This window comes from Mustelus asterias, chromosome 5 (assembly GCF_964213995.1).
Source record: "Mustelus asterias chromosome 5, sMusAst1.hap1.1, whole genome shotgun sequence".
NCBI lineage: Eukaryota > Metazoa > Chordata > Chondrichthyes > Carcharhiniformes > Triakidae > Mustelus > Mustelus asterias.
In genome coordinates, this window is record NC_135805.1 from 70,376,740 (window position 1) to 70,404,396 (window position 27,657).

A 27,657-nucleotide genomic window follows, 5' to 3' on the forward strand; every position below is an offset into this window, starting at 1 on the left:
GCATCATCCATCCATCGTCTTTTTCAACATACCGTTTGGGCAGTGGCTACCACTCCCAATAGCCGCTGCTCAGTTGACAGCTCTCAAATGGATCAGCAGTTCTTGAGGGTGAGCAGCCAGCCCGGATATTACGCTGTTGTAAAAACCCCATCAAATTCTGTCTGCAATGTCGGCCCTTGATCACGTACAATGAGTTCTGCCAGGGCTCTCTCCACTCATGTTTCAGTTTCATGAGAAGGACTAGTGATCTTACTTATAGTTTACTGAAAGTAATTTAATTTGCTGTTGTCAAAGTTAAGTTCTAAAAGTTAAGTTGCGTTTTTTGAATGACACCATAGAATAATAGAGCAATACAGTAGAGGACAGACGATGGCCTGGTGGTATAACCATGAAACCGTTGTCGATTGTTGGAAAAACCCATCTGGTTCACTAACATCCTTTAGGGAAGGAAATCTGCCATCCTTACCTGATCTTACATTTGACTCCAGAGCCACAGCAATGTTGTTGACTCTCAACTGCCCTCGGGCAAATAGGGATGGGCAATAAATGCTGGCCAGCCAGCGATGCCCATGTCCCATGGATGAATGAAAAAAAGCCGTTTGGTCTATCATACCTGCTGCTTGATATGCAATTAGTCCCCATCTCTTACCCCAGAACCCTTGTCATTTTCTTTTCCTCCTTTGATGTACTTACCCAATTCTCTTTTAAGAAGAATGAATCTCCGATGGGGCTTTTACAACAGCAAGTCTCAGAACAACTAAGACCTCTTTAGTGTCCACTGCTAACAATCCTTTTGCTGCTTGGTGTCATTTATACAAGTACTTTTCTGTGACTTTCATTGTAATGTCTCAATTATTAGAACACTGATGGCCAGTCATTTGCAAATTATCATAGAAAACATTCATCAGTCTCCAATTTGCAATTTGATTTTTGCATAGCAAGAGAAGCAGATTATCCTGCTGCCAAATACTCCAAGGGGATTTGATGGAATGTGTTCTTTAATCTATTCTGGGTGCAATTACAAGATTGAATCAGAAGCTTTCAAAGGATCAGGAATTTAATTTCTCCTGCTTTACTCAAGTAGAACTTTACTCTTATATTGTTTCAAAGGTGGCATGACAGCAGGTCAAGTATCTTGGGCGGGGAATGAGATGCCACATTGCATTTCTTGTAGCTGATGACCGCACTGTTTCAACATTCCACCTTGCCTCTCTTATTGCCCCTTCAATATGACCGAGTCTGATAAATTTAATAAAACATTGTGCAGATCTGTACTCTGACTCAAGGACTTTTAGCACATTGGCAACCTCTCTCAGATGAGTTATGCAAAACACTGATTCGCAGGCACCTACAAAGAACAGCAGTAAATTCTGACCAGAGACTTAAGGGTCATCAGAATCCCCATGGAAGGGAATAGCCTCGAAGTAACTGTTGATAAAAGTCTTCTGTGAACTATGGAGAATTACATTGTTTGGACTTGCATATGATGTGTTCCAAGTATAAAACAAACTCCTATAACCTTCTAATCATGGAGGTCAATTACTTCAGATAAAAAGCAAATTTCAATGGCAGTGCATTTGAATTAGCCCACAAGCTGTCATGCACACCCCCAGCATGGAAAATGTTAATTTCCTCTGATGAAGAGCGTAGAGCAGAAGATTGTAGCTCTAGAAACTGGTCTGGGGGATTTTTATGGGCATTTTGCAGGATTTTGTTACATTCAAAAGTGCTATACAACTACAATTTGCTGTTGGTATCTGCAGCCTTTGACACAGCTGAGCAAACCATTCTCCTCTGCCTCTCCATATCGTCCAGCTGGGCGGACTGCTTTCACCTGGTTCTAAGCTATCTAACCATAGCCAGAGAAGCGCTTCCTGCTCCCACACCATTCCAACTGGTGTCCCCCAAGGATCTATCCTTGGGCCACATCTATTTCTCATCTACAGGCTGCTTCTCAGCAACAACATCTCAAGTTACAACATTAGTTTTCATACACACACTGATGACATCCAGCTTTACCTCACCATCTGTATAGAAGCAAATTACTGCGGATGCTGGAATCTGAAACCAGAAGAGAAAATGCTGGAAAATCTCAGCAGGTCTGGCAGCATCTCCAAGGAGAGAAAAGAGCTGACGTTTCGAGTCCAGATGATCCTTTGTCAAACATCAGCTCTTTTCTCTCCTTACAGATGTTGCCAGACCTGCTAAGATTTTCCAGCATTTTCTCTTTTGGTTTACCTCACCATCACCTCTCTCAGTTCTTTCACCATTGCCAAATTATTAGATTACTTATCCAACATCCAATACTGGGTGAACAGAAACTTCATCCAATTAAATACCGAGAAGACCGAAGACAGGGTTCAAAATATGTGAGGGCAGCAGGAAAATTCGGCCTTGAAAGCCCAGAAAACCCGTGGAAAATCAATGACTGGGGGCAAAAAATTAGAGAAAAGCTGCCCCTGTTTGTGGAAGAGTCAGAATCTGTGAGGAGCTGCTCCGCCAATCACAGACTGTCTGTCTGTCTCAGGCTCACTGCAGCAGCTCCTCCAATCACGGCTATCCTCACTGTCACTCGTTGCTTCTCCTGAGACAGAATTTATGACAAAAGGAGCAGCAAGAGCAGAAGGGAGTCACCCCCCACCCCATGGATAGTGTAGTTGGAGCATTATTCTGGCCTGTCCAGCTGCCACCATGTAGGAGATTTCGGTTGTACCATCACAAGGAGGGGTGGCTGTTTTGAAAGGAAGCGAGTAACTCCCAGTCAAGCAATGTTTTGATTTTAAAATTCTCATCCTTGTTTTTAAATTTAGCCATAACGTCTCCCCTCCCTCGCTCTGCAACCTTCTCCAGTCCAGCAATCCTCCCGCGACTTCTGCACTCATCTGCTTCTGGCATCTTGTGCATTGCCGATTTTAATTACTCCACCATTGGTTGCCGAGGCCCCAATCTCTGGAATTCTCTTCCTACACCTCTCGGTCTCTCTAACCCATTTTCCTCTTTTTAAAACATTCCTTAAAACATACCTTCTTTGACCAAGTTTTTTGTCATCTGACCTAATTTCTCCTTATGTGGAATAAAAATAGAAAATGCTAAACTCAGCAGGTTTAGCAGCATCTGTCCAGAGAGAAACACAATTCACATCTCGAGTACATTTACCCTTCTACAGAACCGAAAAGGGATGTGGTGAATTACGCTTGGGGAGAGGAGCTGGACAGAATGGAAAGTCAGTGATAGGTTGGAGCCAAGGAGAAATTAGCAAAGAAGTCATGGACAGGAAATAACGGGGCTATTAATGGCGCATTAGGGACTGAAGAGTGTTAATAGTGGCAAAGCTAGGATGGCAGAATGTGTTAAAAGGAAAACAGAGGTCAGTGCTCAGTGGGACCAAAACTGAACATCAAGGGACATTGGCCATATGGGAGAGGGGTGGATTGTGTTGGGACAACCAGTTGAACCGAATAGCAGTAAACATAAGGGGGGGGGGTCAACGTGGAGGTGAAAGTTCACCACCTCAAGTTGTTGAACTCAATGTTGAGTCCAGGAGGCTGTAATGTGCTGAATTGGATGATGATATGTTGCTGTTCCAGTTTGCGTTGGGCTTCACTGGAGCACTGCAGCAGGTTGAAGATGGACATCAGGGCATGAGACTGTGAATCAATCTCGTATTCTTTTTCATAATGTTATAAAGCACGTTGGGTCATTTAATTGCACCAAAGGCACTATATAAATATAAGTTGTTGTGAAGCTCTCCCATTCTCCCAAACACACAGAGCACCAATTTTGTGCTTTAACACCAATATTAGAAGGTAAACCTCAAAGCTTGCACTGATGCAGTCTTCCATTATCTTCAGCAATTTGCCTAACAACTTCTGAGATTGAGTTTAGCAATTTAGTGCCAATTTGGGTTCTATTATCGTTGCTGAAACCCCGTACTCTCACTATTGGTCCAAGGCTGCCCAATTTCATTTTGCATTTGAACCTTTAACCTGCTCAGATCCGAGGCAAAGGCAATAGACAATCTAATCACTGATCAGATCTTCATTTTAAACACAATATTGATTACCAAAATAGCAGTGGGTAGTAGACAGAGTTAAAATCAGATTCACTTAAAATGCTTGTGGCAGTTTAGCACAAAAATTCAGGTTCAATGTTTTCTGGCTGCAGACTTAGATTTTTTTTAATCATAAAGATATTTTCAGAGCTGCTAACTGCTAATAAATCTTCAGGATTAAACTTTGAATACTGCCTTGTCTCATTTTCAAAAACATAGATTTCAGGGCCAAAGATAAGGTTGGTGAAGCACAACATTTGGGAGAACTATCCCTATGGCTATTTTTCTTTCATTTAAAATTTACTAAAAGATTGCATTCTAATCCCACGAGCCAACCTGGAGTTCAGCTTCTATGTTATCCTGTTATCAAACCTAGACAGAAAGTCAAACTATTTCCATACTATTTTTCTCCCATCCCTCCTCCACACCCACCTGCAACCTCAACAAAGGAACAGAATGCTTTCCAGACATTATTTATCACAGTAGCTTCTAAACCATTATAATTTCTTCTTCATTCAGACAGTGCATTTAAAAATCAAATTTGAATTTTACATTGGTTACAATGAAAGAGTGCACAATTTGTAAATGTCATTACGGGGAACTGCTTCGGCAGTTAATTCATAATGTGCTAGCACATACTGAATGTCCTGATGCCTGCAGGAAAACATTCTCAAAGAGCACCACTGCCTGACAGCTCACCAAGTACTAAGTAATATTGGGGCGACACGGTAGCACAGTGGTTAGCACTGCTGCCTCACAGCTCCAGGGACCTGGGTTCGATTCCCGGCTTGGGTCACTGTCTGTGTGGAGTTTACACATTCTCCTCGTGTCTGCGTGGGTTTCCTCCGGGTGCTCCGGTTTCCTCCCACAGTCCAAAGATGTGTGGGCGAGGTTGATTGGCCATGCTAAAATTGCCCCTTAGTGTCCTGAGATGCATAGGTTACAGGGGTTAGTGGGTAAATGTATGGGGGTAGGGCCTGGGTGGGATTGTGGTCGGTGCAGACTCGATGGGCCAAATGGCCTCTTTCTGCACTGGAGGGTTTCTATGATTTCTATTACTTCCATTGACACAGGACCTCAAAGAAAAAGACCCACACACTGGTCTGAAATTTTGTTGTTCCAAGTGAACACATTCCACACTCAACAAACTGACAACAGCCCCACCTCCCAATGGTCTACCTCCTGGTTGATGCAAATGAATGATTTACTAGGATGCTACCAGGACTTGATGGTTTGAGTTATGAGGGGAGGCTGGATAGATTGAGACTTTCCCTTCCCTGGAGTGTAGGAGGCTTAAAGGTGATCTTATAGAAGTCTATAAAATGTGGGGAATAGATAAGGTAGATAGTCAAATTTTTTCACAAAGGTAGGGGAGTCTAAAACTAGAGGGCATAGGTTTAAGGTGAGAGGGGAGAGATACAAAAGGGTCCAGAGGGGCAATTTTTTCACACTGAGGGCGATGAGTGTGTAGAATGAGCTGCCAGAACAATAGTAGAGGCAGGTACAATTTTGTCTTTTAAAAAGCATTTAGACAATTACATGGGTAAGATGGATACAGAGAGATATGGGCCAAATGCGGACAATTGGGACTAGCTTAGTGGTAAAAACTGAGCAGCATGGACAAGTTGGGCCGAAGGGCCTGTTTCCATGCTGTACACCTCTATGATTCTAAACATCACCGACTGCAATTCTGTAACTGACCCGAGTGGTTTCAACCTTCCACAGAATATTTGGACCGCTTGAAGACGAGCATGGGAAAATGTAGCCACTTCCTCCACCTGAGGAGCAGCCTAAATTGTGACTTGCGACAATCCAAGTCTGACTGCTGCCCATATAGTGAACTTCAGCCGTAAGGGAACCATATCTGGCAGCATCACGAGTCACACTGTGTCAACTAAAGCTGCTGAATGGAATGTTAACCTCAACATTGAATTAAATGGTCAATTCCCCGGCCATACAAATAAAGAACAATCGCAATATGGGAATTCTATCTTCACACCCCCACAACTGCTGACATTTTCAGAAATTAATTGTGCAAGTCAAGCTTGGGAATCACAAAGGCGGGAATGAAGTGATGAGGTTGAGAAAAAGATGGTGATGGAGAAATGGAGACTATTTGAAGTGGAAGAGGACAATTTTGGTAATGAACTGGATTGAGGGGTTTGAAGTTTAGCTGAGCAAGTGAGGATACTGACAGGAATGACAAATTTCAAAATGTGCCCTCATACTTCACATAAATTAACATGAGCATTGCTGAAAAAAAGGGACATGCAGTTGAAGCTTTTCATCTTGCACTCATCAGGAGAGGTTCCTAACAATACAAAACATCAAAGGGAGCCAACAATTGATAATTTATTTAGTATAAATGATTGTTCCCTTTGAGATTTGGTACTCGTGTGATGACTATCATGAAAAGCTTCAACAGCGTCTCTTTTTTCAGCAATAAGTTCTGAATAACCAAGCGACCAAATTAACATTAGTAATTGTCCTCAGAGAGGCACTTAAAAATTGATGAGTTGCACAGCGTTGAAGACAATTTTGATCTGACTTGGTCAATATTATTTCAAAAATTTCCCTAAACATATTTTTAATTGCAACCACTTCCTCCTAAATCATGTACAGATTTAAAAGCCTTGGATTTATTGGTTCACATTTCTCAAACTCTTCTATTAACCTGAATGATGCAATTTGCTAAAAAGCCAGAGGCTGCTGCAGAAAAAAAGTGGACAATTTTGATACTGCCTACAAATAACTCTACCTTAAGCTTTCACTGCTTCGAACAAAATTATCTTGCAACAGTCACAGCACACAGAACAAATTACATGTGCACTCAATATAATCTGTTCATCCCGCAAACTTGTTATGATTGAGCTTTTTCCAACAGAGAAAAACGAGGTCTCAGATGATTTCAAAAGGCAATTATACCCATTAATAAAGGCAAGTCAAGGTATTGGTTAAGCTGTTCATCTGTTGGTGGAAGCTGTTCCTACTAAATGCAATCCACAAATCCCAATTCTATACACTGCACAAAAATGCGATATTTTGACTGCCACAGGGTACCATACAGGAATCTGAAAGTCACCCCTGGAATATGGGTTGGACCCGAGTGACGGACTTGCAAGCAATGATAAGCATGCAACTGAAAGAAGCTTACACAGCTCGCACAACTGCTTGGAGACAGCAGTGCCCAGCAAGGGGCAGATGATTGCAGTTCACTTCCTGTACCTTTCTGGAGGTCTCAACAAAATGGGGCAGCACAGGGATAAATCAGATCTGTACATTCTGGAGCTCAAGCTTTTCTTTTGGATGATTCTTATGGCCCCCTTAAGACTCTGCTGCTAAACTTTGATCATGTAAGACTCAACCTGACAAAGAATACGTCAGTCGGTCTCGCACCAGAAGGCTTTACCATTCTCAAGAAATTCTGAAACTAGTTACTGGCTTCAGTAGGAAAAAATATCAAACATCTAACTAAATCAAAACGTGAACTTCGTTCCTTCTTGCACAGAGACCACCTGACCTGAGTATTTATAGCACTTTCTGCTATTATTCCTGATTTTCTGCAGTATTTGTTATCATATTGTAAATGATTTATAATGCACATTGCAGATGCAATAAGCACTAAGACAGCAGCAGCCCACACCAGAATTTTAAAACTAGCAAACCAGGATAAAACCTCACAAACTAACTAGAGCAAATCCCCAGCATGAAATTGCAGAATCCAGGATCCCCACTCCCCCAATGCTAAGAAAAGCAAATTACTGTGGATGCTGGAATCTGAAACTAAAAGAGAAAATGCTGGAAAATCTCAGCAGCTCTGGCAGCATCAGTAAGGAGAGAAAAGAGCTCAAGTTTTGACGAAACGTCAGCTCTTTTCTCTCCTTACAGATGCTGCCAGGCCTGCTGAGATTTTCCAGCATTTTCTCTTTTGGCACCAAAATACGAAGTTTAAACAAAACATGTATGGAAGCACATGTATATGTTGCAGAAGGAAGAACTGAAAAGATGGTGGGGAGGCAGTGGTACCGTCACTAGACTAGCAATCCAGAGACCCATCATATCGCTCTGGGAACCTGGGTTCGAATCCCACCATGGCAGATGACAAAATTTAAATTCTATAAAAATCTGGAAAGAAAAGTCTAACGATGTCAGTAACAGTGGAAATGATTCTCCTTAGTCTATTTGCTAAGTGCATGCATAGTTGAATGAATAAGGATGAATTATGAAAATATAAATTAGCCAGCAACTTTGAGCTTTTAGGGATGCAGAAATGACAGACTTAGGTTCACAGAACACAGTCACTTCCTTGGATACAATATGTAGGGATGGTAAATACACAGCAGTGAATGAAAAAACATCAAATGATATTGGCAAAAGGTGCAGTACCAAGGTTGTACTACAGTGCTCATAGAAACAGAAAATAGGAGCAAGTGGTGACCATTCAACCCTCTGAACCTGGTCCGCCATTCATCATGATCATGGCTGATCATCAACTTAGAAGTCTGATTCCGCCTTCCCCCAATATCCTTTGATCCTTTCACCCCAAGGGCTATATCTAACTGCTTCTTGAAATATTCAATGCTTTGGCTTCAATTACTTTCTGTGGTAGCGAATTCCACAGGCTGACCACTCTCTGGGTGAAGAGATTTCTGCTCATCTGTGCCCTAAAGTCTACCCTGTATCCTCAAACTCTCACCCCTGGTTCTGGCCACCCCCACCATTGGGAACATCCTTCTTCCATCTACCTGCCTAGTCCTGTTATAATTTTATAGGTTTCTATGAGATTCATTCTTCTGAACTCCAGCAAATACAAACATAATCAACTCAATCTCTCCTCATAAGTGAGTCCTGCCATCTCAGGAATCAATCTGGTAAACCTTCTCTGCACTCTCTACAGCAAGAACATCCATCCTCAGGTAAGGAGACCAAAGCTGCACACAATATTCCAGGTATGGCCTCACTAAGGCCCTGTAGAATTGCAATAAGACATCCCTCTTTCTGCATTCGAATCCTGCTGCACCTGCACGCTTATCTTCAGTGACTGGTGCACAAGGACACCCAGGTCTCATTACACATCCCCCACTACTAATTTATGGCCATTTAGGGAGCAATCTGCCTTCCTTCCTGCTTTTGCTACTGAAGTTGATAATCTTACATTTATCCACATTATACTGCATCTGTTATTCGTTTACCCACTCACTCAACTTGCCCAAATCACAGTGAAGATCTCTGCACCCTTTTCCACCCAACTTTGTCTCATCTGTAAATTTGAAGGTATTACATTTAGTCCCACTAGTTACTGCCTGCCATTTGGAAAAAGACACTTTATTCCTACTGTTTCCTATTCATCTCAATACACTACCCCCAATCTCATGCGCTTTAATTTTACACACTAGTCTCTCATGTGGGACTTTGTCAAAAGCCTTCTGAAAGTCCAAATAAACCACACCCACTGGCTCCCCCTCATAATCTCTACTAGTTACACCCTTGAACAATTCCATTAAATTTGTCAAGCATGATTTCCTATTCGTAGATCCGTGCTGATTCCGTCCAATCCTGCCATTATTTTACAAGTATTTTGCTATAAAATCTTTGACAACAGATTCTAGAATTTTCCCCACTACCGATGTCAGGTGGTCTATAATTCCCTGTCTTCTCTCCACCTCCCTTTTTAAATAGGGGAGTTACATTAGCTATTCGAAGTACTGTTTTTCAACGGAGATGTTAAACCAAGACCGTATGCCCTCTCAGGTGGATATAAATAATCCCAGGACACTACTCCAAGAGCAGGGAGATTTTCACTGACATCTGGGCCAATATTTATCAATCAACAGCACAGAAACAAATTATCTGGTCATCATATTATTGCTATTGGCAGAAATTGATTCCCATGTTTGCTGGTACAGAACAGTAACCATACTTCAAAAAGTACTTCATTGGCTGTTAAGTGCTTTGAGGTGCCCTGAGGTTGTGAAAGGTGCGATATAAAGGTGAGTCTATTTTTTCTTTTCACAACATTACTCGGTAGCCCAGACATGTGGTTAATAGTTCCAGGTGATCTTTAAAACATCGCTGTACTTTTTAAAATCATGTTTAGATTTTTACAAAGTGTATGTGTGAAACATACTAATTATTCTAATGTATTAGCTAATAGGAATAACAAACCATTATTGAAAACATGTATGCAGAGGTTTTGGGGGGGGGGTGGGGGGGGCGGGGGGAGAGGAAATATAGCATAATGCACCAGTATGATGAAGGAATATCAATGTATGAAGGCAGAAAATATTTGGGAATTTAAAACCTTATCACAGTTTGCAAAAAGTGCTATCATAAGGGAACACATGTTTCTTCTCTGTGAAACATCTTGGGAAATGTAATGTTTATGCCATGATATAAACGTGCATTATTACTAATGCTGTTGTATTGACTCCCACCTTTTCAGCCCTTTACAGTAGGTTTTTGCACATATGTCAGAACAGAATGCTTAAACAGTTAAGCCACATTGCATAACTGCATTATGCAAATCCATGGAAACTGATCTAATGAGATCGTCCCTGCTCTGTTTATGCAGAATAGATATTGTTTGAGGTGTTTTTCAACCCCATTAACTTATAAATGACAATAAATGACAATAGTTTGTTTCCCCAAATGCAGCTTTTTATACAGGTAGAAAAATAAATATATAATCTCCCCACAGCTTCCAGTGTCCCACATTAAATTCTAGAGAAAAAAGTCATGCTGTAAAATACTTACCAAACAGACTACTAGAATGGTGTTTTTTAGATAAAGGTTTCAATTCATTTGATCCCCATGCGTGACGTTTGTAATTTTCCCAAGCATGTTTCATCATCTACAAAACATAATGGAATGTCTGGTAAATTCCAATACAAATGGGTTTCATCCAAATTATTATACAACATATTGAACTATACATTGAATTTTCTGGGCCAGTCATTTTTTTCTCCACACACAATAAATCAAAACATGTTTAACTAAACATTTAGAAACTGTAACCAATGCATATTTGAAAAATATTACTTTTAGTAAAAGATAAAACACAGAATTCTAGCTCGACAAATTCAATTTTTCTTTACTTAGTTAACTTGCTTTTTTCTTCCATTTTTAAATTAAAGAAATGTGTGGAAAACTGAAATGACTTCTCAGCAACTCTAAACTGCACGGTAAATAGAAGAAAAAGTCAATATCAGATTACAACGAGATAGGAAATGTGCAGCAATAATAAACAAATAAAGTCAGATAACTAAAACAAAGCTCTTTATATTTGTTCTCTAATGCAAGTAAGCTAACAATTGTCCACCTCGAAAGACCAAGATGATGACTGCACTTGTCCCTTGAACCGCTAAAGTCCTTCTGCCATAAAGGGGGAGTACATATTTCCAGGATATTGACCAGCAACAATGAAGTCATGGGGAAGTAAGCCCGATTCAACATTGCGTGAGGCTTCGCGGGAACTTTGGAGCTGATGGTATTTGCAAATTTGCAGCTTCTGCTGAAAGTGTGAGGAGGCTGGTTCAATCGAGGCATTCAAAAGGGCATTGGACGATTACTTGAACAGAAACAATGTGCATAAGTATGTGGGGGGAAAAAAACAGGGGAGTTGCACGTTTGGGGAGGCGGTGCAGACACTATAGGCCAAACGGCCTCCTTCTGTGCCGTAATAATCCTGTGATTCTCATTGGTAGAGATCAGCGAGAGGGAGATTCGGTCAAAATTACTTGATGACTGGATGCACTGCAAGCTTTTGATTATATATTCTGTTGGCACCATGGTGCCAGTTGTGGCGAAGACTGATACAGACTTCATGGTATGAAGCAACTCTGGAATTTTCACATGCATACCAAAGACAAAATGCAAAGCAAATTGTGATGGGACTTCCTTCCTTCAGGAATGGCAGGATTAAGGGATAACTGCATAAGAAATGTGATTGGGAGGACGAAGGAGGGACCCTCAACCAAAACTTTCACCTTTACATCAGCTTTAACCGAATAAAACATTGAGGTGCTTCACAAGGGCATCACAAACCAAAATATATGACAACAAGCCACTCAAGGTGACAAAAAAACCACAGAAAATGCTGGATGAACCCAGCAGGTCTGGAAGCACGTATGGGGAGAAAAGCACATTTAACCTTGCAGGTCCATATGAATGTTCTTCAGGTGATATTGGGCGAGATGACGAAAAGCTTGTTCAAAGGTTTTAAGGAGCATCTTAAAGGAGGAAAAAGGCACAAGAGAGAGAGGGAATTCCAAAGCTTAAAGCCCAAGAGGCTGAAAGCACAGTTGCCGCCAATGGTGGAACAATTAAAATCAGCAAAGCTCAGCGAGGCAGAATTGGCAATGTGACAGAAGTAGATAGGTGGTTTTAATGAAGACACAAAATGAAGTCAGAAGCTCATCTCCGGGTCAGATACGGCACCAAGGTGAGAATACTCTGCTTAGTCTCAAGACTGTTGCCAGGGCGAGGGATGGAGTTGATAAATAGGGGACATAGATTGAAGCAGGGACCAAAATGGAGGACTTCAGTCAAATCATATTTCTGCTCGTCCAATACTGGGTGTCAGATTGTCAATCTGATAGTTTAGTAACTGTGGAGTCATTGGGAGACAGGTGGTGTTGGGGAGGTAGAGCTCGGTGCCTTCAGTGTACACGTGAAAATTGACACTGTGCAATTGGGTGATGTCACCAAGGAGGAGCCAAGGATAGATCATTAAGGGTCACAGTGGTAATGGCATGGGAGTAAGAAACAAAGACATTGCAAAGGATTCTCTGGCTACTATCAGTTAATGAGAATGAAACCAGGCAAGTGCAATCCTACCTCGCTGGATAGCAGTGCAGAAGCATTGGAGGAGGGCAGTGTGGTTAACTATATCAAACTATCCAGACAAGTCAAGAAAGACAAGGGAAAATTTACAACAAAATCAGAAAATGCTGGAAAAACACATCAGGACAGAGAGAGAAACAGAGTTTCTCTGAGATTAAGTTATTCATTTTGGTTGAAAGAATTTAAGTGGTGAATTTTTTTTTAAGTGAGAAACTCATAAATGTGAATGTTCATAGAGACTTGGGTGCATTCATACAAGGAACACAAAAAGTTTCTCACTTAAAAAAAATGGAAAGCAGATTCAAAATTCATCCGGGCAGAGGGATCAGGGTGTCTACGTTCATGAAATCGCAAAAAGTCAGTATGCAGGTGCAGCACGTAATAACAAAGGCAAATGGGATGTTGGCATTTATTGCAAAAGGACTGGAGTATAAAAGTAGAGAAAAGTGTTGCTGCAATTGTAAAAAGTGTGGCTGAGACCACATCTGGAGTATTGTGTTCAGTTTTGTCTCCTTATTTGAAAAAGGACGTAGTGGCACTGGTGGCGGTTCAGAGGAGGTTCACCAGATTGATTCCGGGGATGAAGGGGTTGACGTATGAAGAGAGATTAAACAGTTTGGGCTTGTGCTCACTGGAGTTTAGAAGGATGTGAAGGGATCTGATTGAGGTATATAAAATTTTTAAAAGGATTAATAAAGTAAATGTAGACCAAATGTTTCCTTTTCTGGGTCACAGGTAAAGGTTGCAAGGCAGTAGATTCAAAACTGAGATGAGGAGCAACTACTTCTCGCAGAGGGTGGTGAATTTGTGGAACTCGCTGCCCCATAGCGCGGTGGAGTCTGAATCATTGAATGGTTTCAAGAAGAAGATAGACATATTTCTAATTAAAGAAGGGAAAGAGGGATATGAGGAACAAGTGAAGAGGTGGGTTTGAGACCAGGGAGAGATCAGCCATAATCTGATTGATTGGCAGAGTAGACATGAAGGGCTGAATTTGTCTCCATTTGCTCCTAATTCCTATGTTCCTATATCATTAATTAAAAATTACACATTACACAAGACGAGATCTGGCATAGCCTGCTCTCTGGCTGGCTCCAGTACGTGCTGTTCTAACATATCATCCCAAAAACATTCTATGGATTCCTCATGCAAGCCACCTTTGCACGTCTGATTTTTCCAGTCTATACATAGATTAAAATCCCCTATGATTATTACCATACCTTTCTGACAAGCTTCCATTATTTTCTCTTTTATACCCTGCCCTTCAATATGGTTGCTGTTAGGTGGCTTGCAAACCATTCCCAAAGTGACTTTTTGCTTTTAATCATTTTGCAGCTCTCTCCAAATCACTTATACATCCTGGCTTCCTGAGCTTAGGTCAACTCTCCCTATTGTGTGAAAACTATCCTTAATTCAGAGTCATCCATTCACTTTTTCCTCGCTCCCTGATCTTCGGAAATGTCATGGATCTTCAATATTTAGTTGCCAGTCTATGTCATCCTGCAGTCATGTCTCTATAATGGCTATCAGACTGTATTTATTTATTTCTATTTGTGTTATTGATTCATCTATTTTGTTATGAATGCTACGTGTATTTAGACGCAGAGCCTTATGTTTAGTCCTTTCATTATTTTCGTACCCTCTAGCATTATCTGCCGATTTACTCTTAGGTTTGTACTTTGTCCCTTCTTCTCAGGGTCCGTTTATCATGACTCACATAAACACATTTCTTTCTTGCCTCATCTCTACTCTGCCCTAAATTGATCTCTTGCCCTCATTATTTAGTTTAAAGCACTCTCTATCTCTCTAGTTAAGCGGCTTGCGCAAACACCAGACTCAGCAGGCTCCAAGCGTAGACCATCCCAATGGTTCGGTCCCCACTTTCCCCTGTACAAGTGCCAGTGTCCCACAAACTGAAACCCTCTTCTCCCATACCAGTATTTGAGCCACATTTTCACCTCAGTGCCATGGTCAATCAGCTCACCCACAATGCAACCCCACACACTCATCTAAACAAGCTGAGTGAATCTCAAATATATTGGACAATTGCAAAGGCTGAGGTTCCTGCACTCTGGGTCCCCTTACTTGACTCACTCGCAGTCCACCCACCTGTCCCTGACCACAGACTGAATCTGAAGGCCCTGTCTTCAGGGTGTGACTGCCTCCTCGTATAAAGCATCCAAATAACCCTCTCTGATGTGACACAATGTCTTCAGCTCAGCCTATAGCTCAATGTCTCTCAGCCAAAGCTTCTTGAGTCATTACAAAATGAAAGAAAATGCTAGTCCTAGAAATATCTAAAAATATTACTATCTTTAAAGAAATATTTCTCTTGTCAGAAAGTGAAAGGTTGGATTCAATGCAACATCCAAACCTCGACAAGACCTCCATTGCTTAGAGGAGGAGAGGGGGTCTTCTTGGTTCATCAAAGGAACACCACAGGCAGAGAGATTAAACTTGCAAACGGTAGCAAGGCTGGACACTCAGTTGGATGTGGCGCACAGTGGCACAATAATGGTGCTATCAAGCTACTCTAGGAGATCAGTATTGAAATACACAAGCAAAGCACATTCCATACCTTCTCCAAACTCAATGCTCCCTCCAGGTAGTGTTCAACATGGAGGAATACAGATTCAGCAGCTGAGGGAGGGCACACAGTGGTTAGCACTGCTGCCTTATAGCACCAGGGACCCAGGGCGCACACCAACTGACTCAAGAACAGCTGCTGCCATCAGACTTTTGAATGTACCTACCTAGTATTAAGTTGATCTTTCTCTACACTCGAGCTATGACTGTAACGCTACATTCTGCACTCTCACTTTTCCTTCCCTATATACGGTATGCTTCATCTGTATAGTGCGCAAGAAACAATGCTTTTCACTGTATATTAATGCATGTGACAATAATAAATCAAATCAAAATCAGACTCAATTCCGGCCTTGGGTGACTGTGTGGAGTTTGCATGTTCTCCCTGTGTTTGCATGGGTTTCCTCTAGGTGCTCCTCCCACACTCCAAAGATGTGCAGGTTAGGTGCATTGGCAATGCTAAATCGCCCTCAGTGTCAGGGGGATTAGCAGGGTAAACATGTGGGGTTATGGCCTGGGTGAGATTGATGTCGGTGCAGGCTTGATGGGCCGAATAGCCTCTTTCTGCACTATAGGGATCCTATGACTTCACCAAGGTGTGGATTTAGGCACAGGATTCAAATGCTAGGATTTGCCCACACATTAACTCAAGCTCTGCCACCAATAAATGAACAAAAATAATTCTGAAGGAACAACACTGAAGCAATGGAGCTTATGTCAGAAATAACACAGCAGCCAATTTAAAAAAACCTGCACATGCATGCAAATTAAGAGTGTAGTCGGAGAGCTTCTTAGAGATTCAAGTGACGAAAGTCAAATGCATTCATATTTCTTGCTTAAGGAATTTAAAAACAAGCTCTCAACTGAAAATAAATATTGCATTTAAGCATCGTCCTTAGTAATTAAAACAATTGCTTGCAAAACCCTTTTGTTTTTTTCTGCATATTGCCTATTAAAGCTTCTCTTGACCCATCCTATTACAATGAGCGATACTGCGATAAAATGTTAAAGAAAACCTGATAAATACCTCTGAACTGCAAATATTTCAATCGGAATGAAGATGATGGCTAGACCTTGATAATTCATCCATTAATTCAATTGTTTTTAAGTTAGCAAACAGTAATTTCACGGCATTAAAATACAAGTATGTATACACTCCTCTTTATATTTGAAGTATTGTTCTGTAAATAGAAGCTTTCAACCCAGATCTGGGCTTTTGAGAGGAAGATAGATTATGTCGTGCAAGTAGGACAAGACCCAAATGAATTTCAAAATCAAAACCTCTCAGACTTGTACAGAATAGTAATAATACCTATTTTGAAATCCTGAAGACCACAACATAAGTCGGATGTTGAGTGAATACTGTGGTTCACCAATGCAATGAAAAAAGGCTATGTACACCACAGGGTCTGATTAACTAATTTCTACCCAGGTAAAAACACCAGAGTGCAAACTATCTATCAAATTCCTTCTTATATTGCCACCAAGTCAGTGTGTGAATATTTCCAAATTTGGTAATGACACAAAACTTGGTGGGAATGGGACTTGTGAAGACGATGCTCAGAGGCTTCAATGAGGTTTAGACAGGTCAGTGAATGGGCAAGAACATGGCAGATGGAATATAATGTGGAAAAATGGGAAGTTTGGCAGGAAAAACAGAAATAGAGTATTTCCAAAATGGAGAGAGATTGGGAAGTGGCGATGTTCAAAGGGATCTGATTGCCTGTGTCCAGAAGCCACTGACAGCTAAAATGCAGTTGCAACAAGCAATTTGGAAGGTAAATGGTATGTTGATCTTTATTGCAAAAGGATTAGAGTAAGAAGCCTTGCTGCAGTTGAGAGTCTTGATGAGACCGCACCAGACATTTAGTGTCACAAGTCGGCTTTTATTAACACTGCAATGAAGTCACTGAAAATCCCCCAGTCGCCACACTCCGGCATCTGTTCAGGTACATTGAAGGAGAATTTAACAAGGCCAATGCACCTAACCTGCACATCTTTCGAACTGTGGGAGGAAACTGGAGCACCCGAAGGAAACCCACACAGACACGGGAAGAACATGCAAATTTCACACAATCACCCAAGCCGGGAATCAAACCCAATTCCCTGGCACTGTGAGACAGCAGCGCTAACTATTGTGCCACTGTGCTCTAATTAAAGCATACAAAACTGTTAACGGGTTTGATGAGGTTGATGCAGGATGGGTGTTTTTCTTGATTAAGGGATCTAATGGACACACCTCAGAATAAGGGGCGAGTCATTAAGGACCGAGATGAAAAGGAATTTCTTCACTCAGAGGGTCGTGAATCATTGGAATTCTCTGGAGGGCTGTAGAGGCTGTCATTCGGTATGTTCGGGGGTGACATGGTGGCACAGTGGTTAGCACTACTGTCTCTCAGCGCCAGACACCTGGCTTTAATTCCAGCCTTCGGTGACTGAGAGAGTGGAGTTTGCACGTTCTCCCCATGACTGCATATGTTTCCTCCGGGTGCTCTGGTTTCCTCCCACAGTCCAAAGGTGTGCAGGTTAGGTGGACTGGCCATGCCTTTTAGTGTCCCGAGATGTACAGGTTAGAATAATTAGCCAAGGTAAATGTGTGGGGTTACGGGGATAGGACAGGGAGGATGGCCTGGGTAAGATACTCTGACAAAGAGTTGGTGCAGAGTCAATGGGCCAAATTACCTCCTTCTGCACTGTAGAGATTCTATGTTCAATACAGAGATTGATAGATTACTGGATATTAAAATTATCAATGGATATGTGGGCAGTGTGGGAAAATGGCATTGAGGTAGATGATCAGCTATGAATGGTGAAGCAAGTTTGAGGTCAAATGGCCTACTCTTCTCCTATGTTCCTACTAAATCAATCACCACAAGGCAATTTTGGTAGCAAAATAAAACCAGAACCATTGCTCTGAAAAGGAATACAAGAGAAAGGTTCAGAAATATTTGCTTTGTACATGAATTGCATATTTTTATGCATATACAATATTTACACACCTGGCATTCATATGTTGAGATCACTATTTCAGGACCAACCATGTTAGCCAAAGGTTGTAAAAGTTTTATTTAGTTCTGGTCTGGTTTGTTGTGGCTTTTTTGTTTTAAATGCACTTTTATGACTAATAGCGTGCTCCTTCATGAAAGGCACCTATTGACCAATGATGAGAAATTGATTGTTTAGTTAAAATGCATGCTGTAAGGAGCATTTTTGGATACCTGCTTCTAATCATGTGTGATGGGTATCATTTCTAACACATTCCGTTTCTAACAACTATGTCTGATCAAAACCGCAAATATGCATTTTTTTTAGACTTGCAAAACATGTATAGATTCTCTGACAAATCAATGTCTGCTACTGAACCGAAGCTCCTGAACAAGGACCCTGCCATACCACATTATCTCTTTTCAAGAGGGAAGTACAATTCTTTCATCAAGGCAACTCATCTCGCTCTACTTAATTTAACACTTCTAAATGATTTATTTATGGATCAATTATGGAAATTCTTCAAAGGAAAAACTGTAAATTATTTCTCATTATCTCAAATCATATAAGTTTCGTCATGGGAATTAAAGCTTGTTGCAAAAATTATGCCTCGAGTTAAGTACCATTCAAGAAGGTAATAATTTAGTTGTTAAATACTGCAGGCTACTTGCTTTAAAATAAAGCCCTATAATTAAGTCATGTCAATATACAATTCCTCTTCCCCTTCACCACCACACAAACATTTTAAAAAAAGATCCACCCACTGAAATCACGTCGACATTGGTTATTAGTATTAGCAGCATCATGCATACTGATCACATCTAAAATTATCCAATATGAAAGCACTATCCCATCCATTTAAACGGGCAGTATACAAGACATCGCAGCAACCGGGGGCCTCAAAAGAGTAAACATGCGCATGCCAATAGAATGGTAATCTTGTTATGTGGCATATATTTAGCTACGGTTTTGGTTTGGTTGAATTATCACACTGTATTTTCATTTCTGGTGCCTTCGATTTCACCTTCGACTAAAGCAATCAGCCCCTTGTTCGTCAACTGTACAGCGAAATTCAGAATCCAACGCAGAAAACTGGCAAAAGCTCATCAACAGATTCATAACAACTGAAAACTCAAAAAAAAACTAGTCAAGTGCTCTCATGTAGCCTCTGACCAGAGCCTCCAGCTTTACTGTAACTTCAGTCAGATTTGTTTTTTATTACTTTGGATTACAGAGATTCTTTTTTTTAAAAATCATGTGTTTCAGTAAGTTTTATTTTGAATGCGAATGGCAAAACTCCGCAATCTTGCAGCATACATCACATGAGCTTGCCATTACTTAATCTGCAAGTATACCCAATATTCCAGAGCTTTTAACATCAGGAAAATTAAATGCACAATTTAGAACCAAAAACAGATTGCATTTATAAAATGCACTTGACCTGCAAGACATTTCAGGAAAAAAATATGCCACAAAAAAACAGAAGTAGACTAAGCAACAAGTAGTGAGTGAAATGGAAAGGCACGGATTGGAAGCCAATTATGAATTATTCTGCAAAGCATAACAGAACAGGCCAGTATATTTGAACGCACCATAGTTAAGTAATGCAATAATATAAATGATGGTCTTCAATTCTTCATAAAAACCAGACAAAGTCTTTTACTGCAGGCTGAGGAGCTGCAAAGCTGTGGTGAACCATAGATGGTTACCACTATGGGTACTTGTACATATGTTACTCTTGTTACTGTTGGGGTTAGGGTTTTCCACCTGTTATTATTGTTTATGTGGTACACTCCGTTCAGCTCCGCCTTCTTACAGGAGTATAAAGGTCACTGCTACTTCCTAGTAGCCCTTAGTCTGGGATAATATTGTTAAGTAGTGTGCTCCAATCTTGTTGTGAATAAAAGCCTTTATTCCCGGGTACGTCCTAGCCTCCCGTGTGAATCAATCGCGCATCAAAAGCATAAAAGGAGAATTATTTGAATATGTGCGCCACAAATATCATTATTTAAGGTAAACTAAAGTGCTCTTTGTCTCAATCCAGAGGTTGTGTTCTCACTGAATTTGGTAGTCATAAAAGACCTTGGTAGTGATGTGGCTCAATCTCTAAGAAAAATGCCCTTTGTATCTTTAAATCAGATTTCTGTAATTTCTCTCTTTCTAAAAAAAGGTAAAACTATAATGTTGCATGGGGTTGAGAGAGGTGGGGGGGGGGGGGGGGGGGGGAAGAGAGAGGAGGCCTCATTAGCTAATTATTCAAAATGATAAATAGTCCACCTTGAACAAGCCTACCAATAACATATCTGAAGAAAAGAAAACATGATTCCTTCACAAACACAGAATGAATCTTCAAAATCTACCCTTTGAAATCATCCAACACATCAAATAGGATAGTTGACAGTGGGCTTTGAAAAAGAAAAGATTCAGTGATTTCCCCACTTCGCCTGACATGAATCTTGGAGTTGGAGTTAAAATCCTGGATAAATCCTTATTTTTTTACCATGTACTGTCAATTTATCTACAAGGGTCACATCAGTCACAAGCTTGAAAGCCTTATTAAATATTGATGGAAATAATGTGAATGGGCTTTCCAAACCTTACAAGCTCTATAATCTCAAATACTGCAACAACCAGTCCTACATATTTTTTTCACAAATGCAAACAGTAGCCTGTTCTCTTTGGTTGTATTTTGTGGATCTTCAAGGCGATTAAGAAAAATGACTAAACAGAATCACGTTAAAAGCCACTGATATTAACAAAATTCCAGATAGCTTCTGGTTCACTTGCATCCCCACTCATGTGGACAGAGACCACCACTATATCAAAAGTGGAATATAAACCATGAACCTCAGAAGGGACAGCTGAGCGAACTCGTGGTTTGAACATTTTTCTTCAAAATCATCATCAACCTCTCCTGATGAAACCAGCAAACATTAACTATCATTTATGTAATAAGTCACTGATTGTACATTATACGTCAATTGTTTTCAGCATATTTTGCTTCAATTTATGCTGCACATCTTCCTTGATGTTTAAAATCTTCTACCTTCCATAATCCACAAAGAACAAGAGAGTAGCCTCCTTGTGGTGCGAAGGGCCACATCAAGTTTGTTCACAAGCTGAAGATTTCATAAACTTTATGTAAAGGTAAGTGCTTGTTTACCAAGTACAAGCGTTAGTGGCCCAGATAGAAACACCATTATTTAATCTCAGTTCTTGTAAGACTGCTTTGGATTCACTGTTTCAAGTCAAATCCACATGAATGAATCGCAATTCAGCTACTAAAACTTAAATGCCCGAATTCACTGATTGAAGAAAATTGCCTCATGTAAAATGGTATCCACTAACATACAAGAGATCACCCACCTACCACCACAAGCATTCACAACTCCCAACCCCACTCCCATCAAATACACATTATGGGTATTTATTTACTACATCCAGCTTGAAGGATTTTAGACTTTTCAAAATTGACTCCTTGATGTCAAACGCGGCCTTGATGTCAAGGGCAGTCACTCTCACCTCACCTCTGGATTCAGCTCTCTTTTCAATGTTTGGGCTAATGCTCTAAATTAAGAATATTTGAAATAGAAGTGAAAATTTTAAAGCACATATGGTTTTCTTCAGGCACCACCTGGTCCCAGTGGAACCAAAACTGAGCATCAGCAAGTAAATGCCACATAATAACACTGTCAAGGACACCTTCCATTACCTTTCTGAGAGTTGAAGCTGAATGAAGTAGTACTTGGCCAAATTGGATTCATCTTGCTTTAGGTGGATAGAAAATACCGTAGCAACTTTTGCCAAATTGTTGGGTAGATGCTTCACAACAGCTTGGCTAGGGTATGGCTTGTCCTAGAAACATAGAAAAGCTACAGCACAATACAGGCCCTTCAGCCCACAAAGTTGTGCCTAACATGTCCCTAACTTAGCGATTACTAGGCTTACCTATAACCCTCTATCTTACTAAGTTCCATGTACTTATCTAAAAGTCTCTTAAAAGACCCTATCGAATCCGCCTCCCACCACCGTTGCTGGTAGCCCATTCCACGCACCCACCACCCTCCGAGTGAAAAACTTACCCCTGACATCTCCTCTGTACCTACTCCCCAGCGCCTTAAACCCATGTTCTCTTGCGGCAACCATTTCAGCCCTGGGAAAAAGCCTCCGACTATCCACTCGATCAATACCTCTCAACATCTTATACACCTCTATCAGGTCGCCCCTCATCCTTCGTCTCTCCAAGGAGAAAAGACCGAGCTCACTCAACCTATCCTAACCTATCCACTGGGACCAGGTGGTGCCTGAAGAAAACCATATGCGATTTAAAATTTCCACTTTTATTTCAAATATTCTTAATTTAGAGCATTAGTCCAAACATTGAAAAGAGAGCTGAATCCAGAGGTGAGGTGAGAGTGACTGCCATTGACATCAAGGCCGCGTTTGACCAGGTGTGGCATCAAGGAGTCAATTTTGAAAAGTCCAAAATCCTTCAAGCTGGACGTTCTGGAGTACTATTGCCAGGATGGTGTCAGGGCCCATAGCTTTTGCTGAATCCAACGTCTTCAGCCATTACTTGACATTACAGAATGAAGTAAATTGCTGAAGATTGGCATCTGTGATGCTAGAGATCTGGGGAAGACACAGATGGACCATCCATTTGGCACTTCTGGCTGAAGATGCTTTGTTAATGAATCAGTCTTGTGTTTTGCACTGATGTACTGAGCTCCCCCATCATTGAGGAATATTTCCTGTTCTTTATTTAATTGTCCACCACCATTCACGACTGGATGTGGCAGGACATTGATCTGATCTGTTGGTTGTGGGACCGCATAGCTCTGTTTATTGAATGCTGCATCTGCTGTTTGCCTTTCAAGTAGCCCTGTCTTGTAGCTGCACCAGACTAGCACCTAATTTTTAATTCTACACCTGCGTTGTCCACTTGCACTCTTTATTGAGCCTGGGTTGATCCCTTAGCTTATTAGTAAAGATAGAGTGAGAAGACACAGCAGAACAAGTAGTTACAAATTGTGGTTGAAAGCAATTTTGTTCTTGCTGCTGTCAATGGCCCACAGCTCCTCATGGATGCCCAGTTTTGAGCTGTTCGATCTGTTCCGAATATATCCTATTTAGTATGTTGGTAGTGCCACATAACATGATGGAGGGAATGCGCTGTTTGAAGAAAGAACTTGGTCTTCACAAGGATTATACGCTGGTCCCTACTCATACTGTGACAGACAGAAACATTTATCAAATAAACTGGTTAGACAAGGTTTTCCCATTTGTTAGTTTCCTCATCACTCGCTACAAGCTTTGTCTAGCAGACATGTCCTTCAGGACTCTGCCTGCTCAGTCAACAGAGGTGCTCTCAAGTTACTCGATGTGATGGGTATTGAAGTTTGCACGCAGAGCTCATTCCCTACTCTTCCCGATCTCCTCGCTCCCTTCAGGTATTGTTGAACATGGAAGAATATTGATTCAGCGAGGGAGGGTGCCAAGTGGCAGTCGGTAAGAGATTTCCTTGTCCATGTTTGATCTGATGCCATGAGACTTCAAGGGACCCAAAATCAAAATTGAGAAGTACCAAGGCTATTTCCTCCAGAATGTCATACCACTGCCAATGCCTCTACTTCTGCCCAGCCATGTGACATCCTGCCAGGGATTGTGGTACTGGTGTCTAGGACATTGTCTATAAGGTATGATTCTGTGAACATGATTAAATCAGGCTGTTGGTTGACTGAAGTTTGGTGCCAAAATTGGGAAAGCTGTTCCACAGATCAGTGTTTTCATCCTTCCAGGAAAGCCTGAACAGGGCGTGTGAAGTTGATTACGTCAGGTACTACTGAGCGAATGCACTACCTGCTCAGAATTCAAGGTGCAAGTTCTGTCCAAAGGCATTTATTCAACAAAGTAAAGCAAAAAAAAGTTAATGGTCAAATGTGTTTAACTGATAATTTATGCAGCTATTGTTAGAGATTGTGATAAATATCTAAGCACCACTGAGAATGGTTAGATTCCATGATAAAATTAACATGCTCAAAGACAAGTTTTCCTTTTCATATAGCAAGTTTCTCTGTGTAACAGCGTCCTGTGTGATTTTTCTTGCCTGAGAGTCTGTGTCACTGAAGTTCATTAGTTAACCCTCTTGTGGTCTGGTTCTGATGTCTTAAAGTTGCATTTTGAATTGGGGTAAATGAGAAGATTTAAACATGGAAAATACACTTGGCTTGGAGCCAAGTGAGTTAATTTGGTCAAGATGCATCAGGTAATGTAGAAAATTCATAATCTCCACTATTTTTAAAATCACATCATGGTGATAACTGGGGACTAAAGGTTTTGCCTTTAGTTAAAAAAGTTACTCATGCTTATTTGTTATTCCTCGTTATCTTTTGAGTCAAAGTGCTTGTGATTAGTTATGCTCAACGTCTATACCAATGCAGCCACTTTTAGCAATCGTTTCTGATAATGTTGTTTTTTAAAACCACTAGCCTGGGTATAATTGCTCCTGATATTGAAATGATTAAACAAATTGAAAGGAAAAGTTACCTGAAGTTTAAGGGGATAAACAAATTTTAATTTTTCACAAATAAAGGGGAGTGGAAAGATAGTCTAGATGAGTTTGAGTATCGAGGGAAAAAGATGTTGTTTGACGAGAGATAAATTAAACACATTCTCAGCTTATGATAGTGCGTTTGAATTTGGAATAATTTTCATAAAAGTGATATTTGCTTTGTTATTACTATGAGTAAATTTTATCGAAGGTGATACATACGTGAACATGTATAATTTGTTGCTTTCATTCCACATACTTAAAAGCTAATAGATTAGGAATGAGTAATTTTCTGTAAAAGGATAAGAACTGTTCCATGAGTGAGGTGTTCTGCTGGTGGGGAGATAGTATTAAGTCTGAGGAGTATCAATGAACAGGGCTTTTCCATCGTTAGTAAATATCTGGGGTTATGGGATGGAAGCCAAAGCCTTAGAAGGATAAAATGCAGAATTTGTGCAGATCACACTATTCATGAACTAAGGAAAGAAAGAATGGTAAAGAACAATGATGAGATAATGTAGGAGTTTCCCCTACACTATGCATTTGTTCAGGTGGTATTGAGCTACTTTATACCTGCACAGAGTTATTTGAACTTAAGGATATAGCTTCTGTATGCTAATAGGAGACAAAGATTTTGAGCAATGGCTATTGGGAATTTAGATTTACAACAACAGCTGCAACAAAGAAATTAAATGAATAAACAAGCATGTTAGAGCCTAGAATCATTTGGATTTCATTTGAAAGAAAACAAATATTGTATTAAATGATAGTTTATTCAATGGTATGCAGAAGATAGTCAAAAAGAAGGAAGCATTTGTCAAGGCTAGGGGGCTGGGAACACATGAAGCAAGGGTGGAATACAAGGAAAGTAGAAAGAAACTTAAGCAAGGAGTAAGAAGGACTAAAAGGTGTCACAAAAAGTCATTGACCAATAGGATTAAGGAAAATTCCTTTTTGTACATATATAAAGAGCAAGAAGGTAGCCAGGGAGAAGGTTGGCCCACTCAAGGACAGGGGAAGGAATCTACGTGTGGAGCCGGAGGAAATGGGCGAGATACTAAATGAGTACTGTGTGTCAGTTTTCAACAAAGAGAAGGACTTGGTGGAATTTGAGTCTGAGGAATGGTGTGTAGATAGTTTGGGTCATGTTGAGATCAAAAAGGTGGTGGTACTGAGGGTCTTGAGAAACATTAAGGTAGACAAATTCCCAGGGCCTGATGGGATATACCCCAGAATACTGAGAGAGAGACAAGGGAGGAAATTGCTGGGGCCTTGAGAGAAATTTTTGTATCCTCACTGGCCACAGAGGAGGTCCCAGAAGGTTGGAGAATAGCTATTGTTGTTCCTTTGTTTAAGAAGGGTAGCAAGAGTAATCCAGGTAATCAGAGGCCAGTGAACCCTACGTCATCGTCGGGAGATTATTAGAGGGGATTCTTCTGAGATAGGATTTACTCCCACTTGGAACTATTAGTGAGAGACAACATGGTTTTGTGAAAGGGAGGTCATGTCTCACTAACATGATCATGTTTTGAGGAAGTGACGATGATTATTGATGAGGGTAGGGTAGTGGATGTTGTCTACATGGACTTCAGTAAGGCCTTTGACAAGGTCCTACATGGCAGACTGGTACAGAAGGTGAAGTCGCACGGGATCAGAGGTGAGCTGGCAAGATAGATACAGAACTGGCTCAGTCATAGAAGACAGAGGGTAGTAGTGGAAGGGTGCGTTTCTGAATGGAAGGCTGTGACATGTGGCGTTCCTCAGGAATCAGTGCTGGGACTTTTGCTGTTTGTAATATATATAAACGATTGGGAGGAAAATATAACTGGTTTGATTAGTAAGTTTGCAGCTAACAAAAGGTTGGTGGAATTGCGGATAGCGGATAGGACCATCAGAGGATACAGCAGGATATAGATCGGTAGGAGACTTGGGCAGGGAGATGGCGGATGGAGTTTAAACCGGACAGATGTGAGGTAATGCACTTTGGAAGGTCTAATACAGATGGGAGGTGTACAGTAAATGGCAGAACCCTTAAAAGTATTGATAAGCAGAGGGATCTGGGTGTACAGGTACACAGGTCACTGAAAGTGGCAACACAAGTGGATAAGGTAGTCAAGAAGGCATACGGCAGGCTTGCCTTCATCGGCTGAGGCATTGAGCTTAAAAATTGGCAAGTCATGTTGCAGGTTTACAGAAAACAAGATGGGAGGGGCAAGGTTTAAAAGACATGTACAAGGCAATTTTTTTTTAAACACAGAGGGTGGTGGGTGCCTGGAACTCACTGCCGGGGGAGGTAGTGCAAGCGGATACGATAGTGACTTTTAAGGGGTGTCTGGACAAATACATAAATAGGATAAGAGAGGGATATGGTTCCCAGAAGGGTCGGGGGTTTTAGCTCAGACGGGCAGCATGGTTGGTGCAGGCTTGGAGGGCTGAAGGGCCTGTTCATGTGCTGTAATTTTCTTTGTTGTTGTTCTTTGTCATAGGAATGATAACTAATGCGATGTGCAACTGTTATCTGTATGAAGGAAAAGTGTTCAAGAGTAAATAGAGTTGAAGGAGTTTCACAGTAGCAAATTTGGATAAATTTTCGGCATATTCTGGTTTCAATGTGAATTTTAGTGAGTCAGGAAATTGTAGATTA

At 40.9% G+C, this 27,657-nt stretch overlaps 1 protein-coding gene across 1 annotated transcript in view; it reads right to left on the minus strand.

Moving 5' to 3' along the window:
* man1a1 (mannosidase, alpha, class 1A, member 1) overlaps positions 1 to 27,657 on the minus strand; it is a 492,377-nt gene that overhangs the window by 281,426 nt on the left and 183,294 nt on the right. Inside the window, exon 2 of the mRNA XM_078212736.1 lies at positions 10,805 to 10,901. Within this exon, the coding sequence (XP_078068862.1) occupies positions 10,805 to 10,901 (97 nt within the window). The remainder of the gene's footprint in view (positions 1 to 10,804; positions 10,902 to 27,657) is intronic.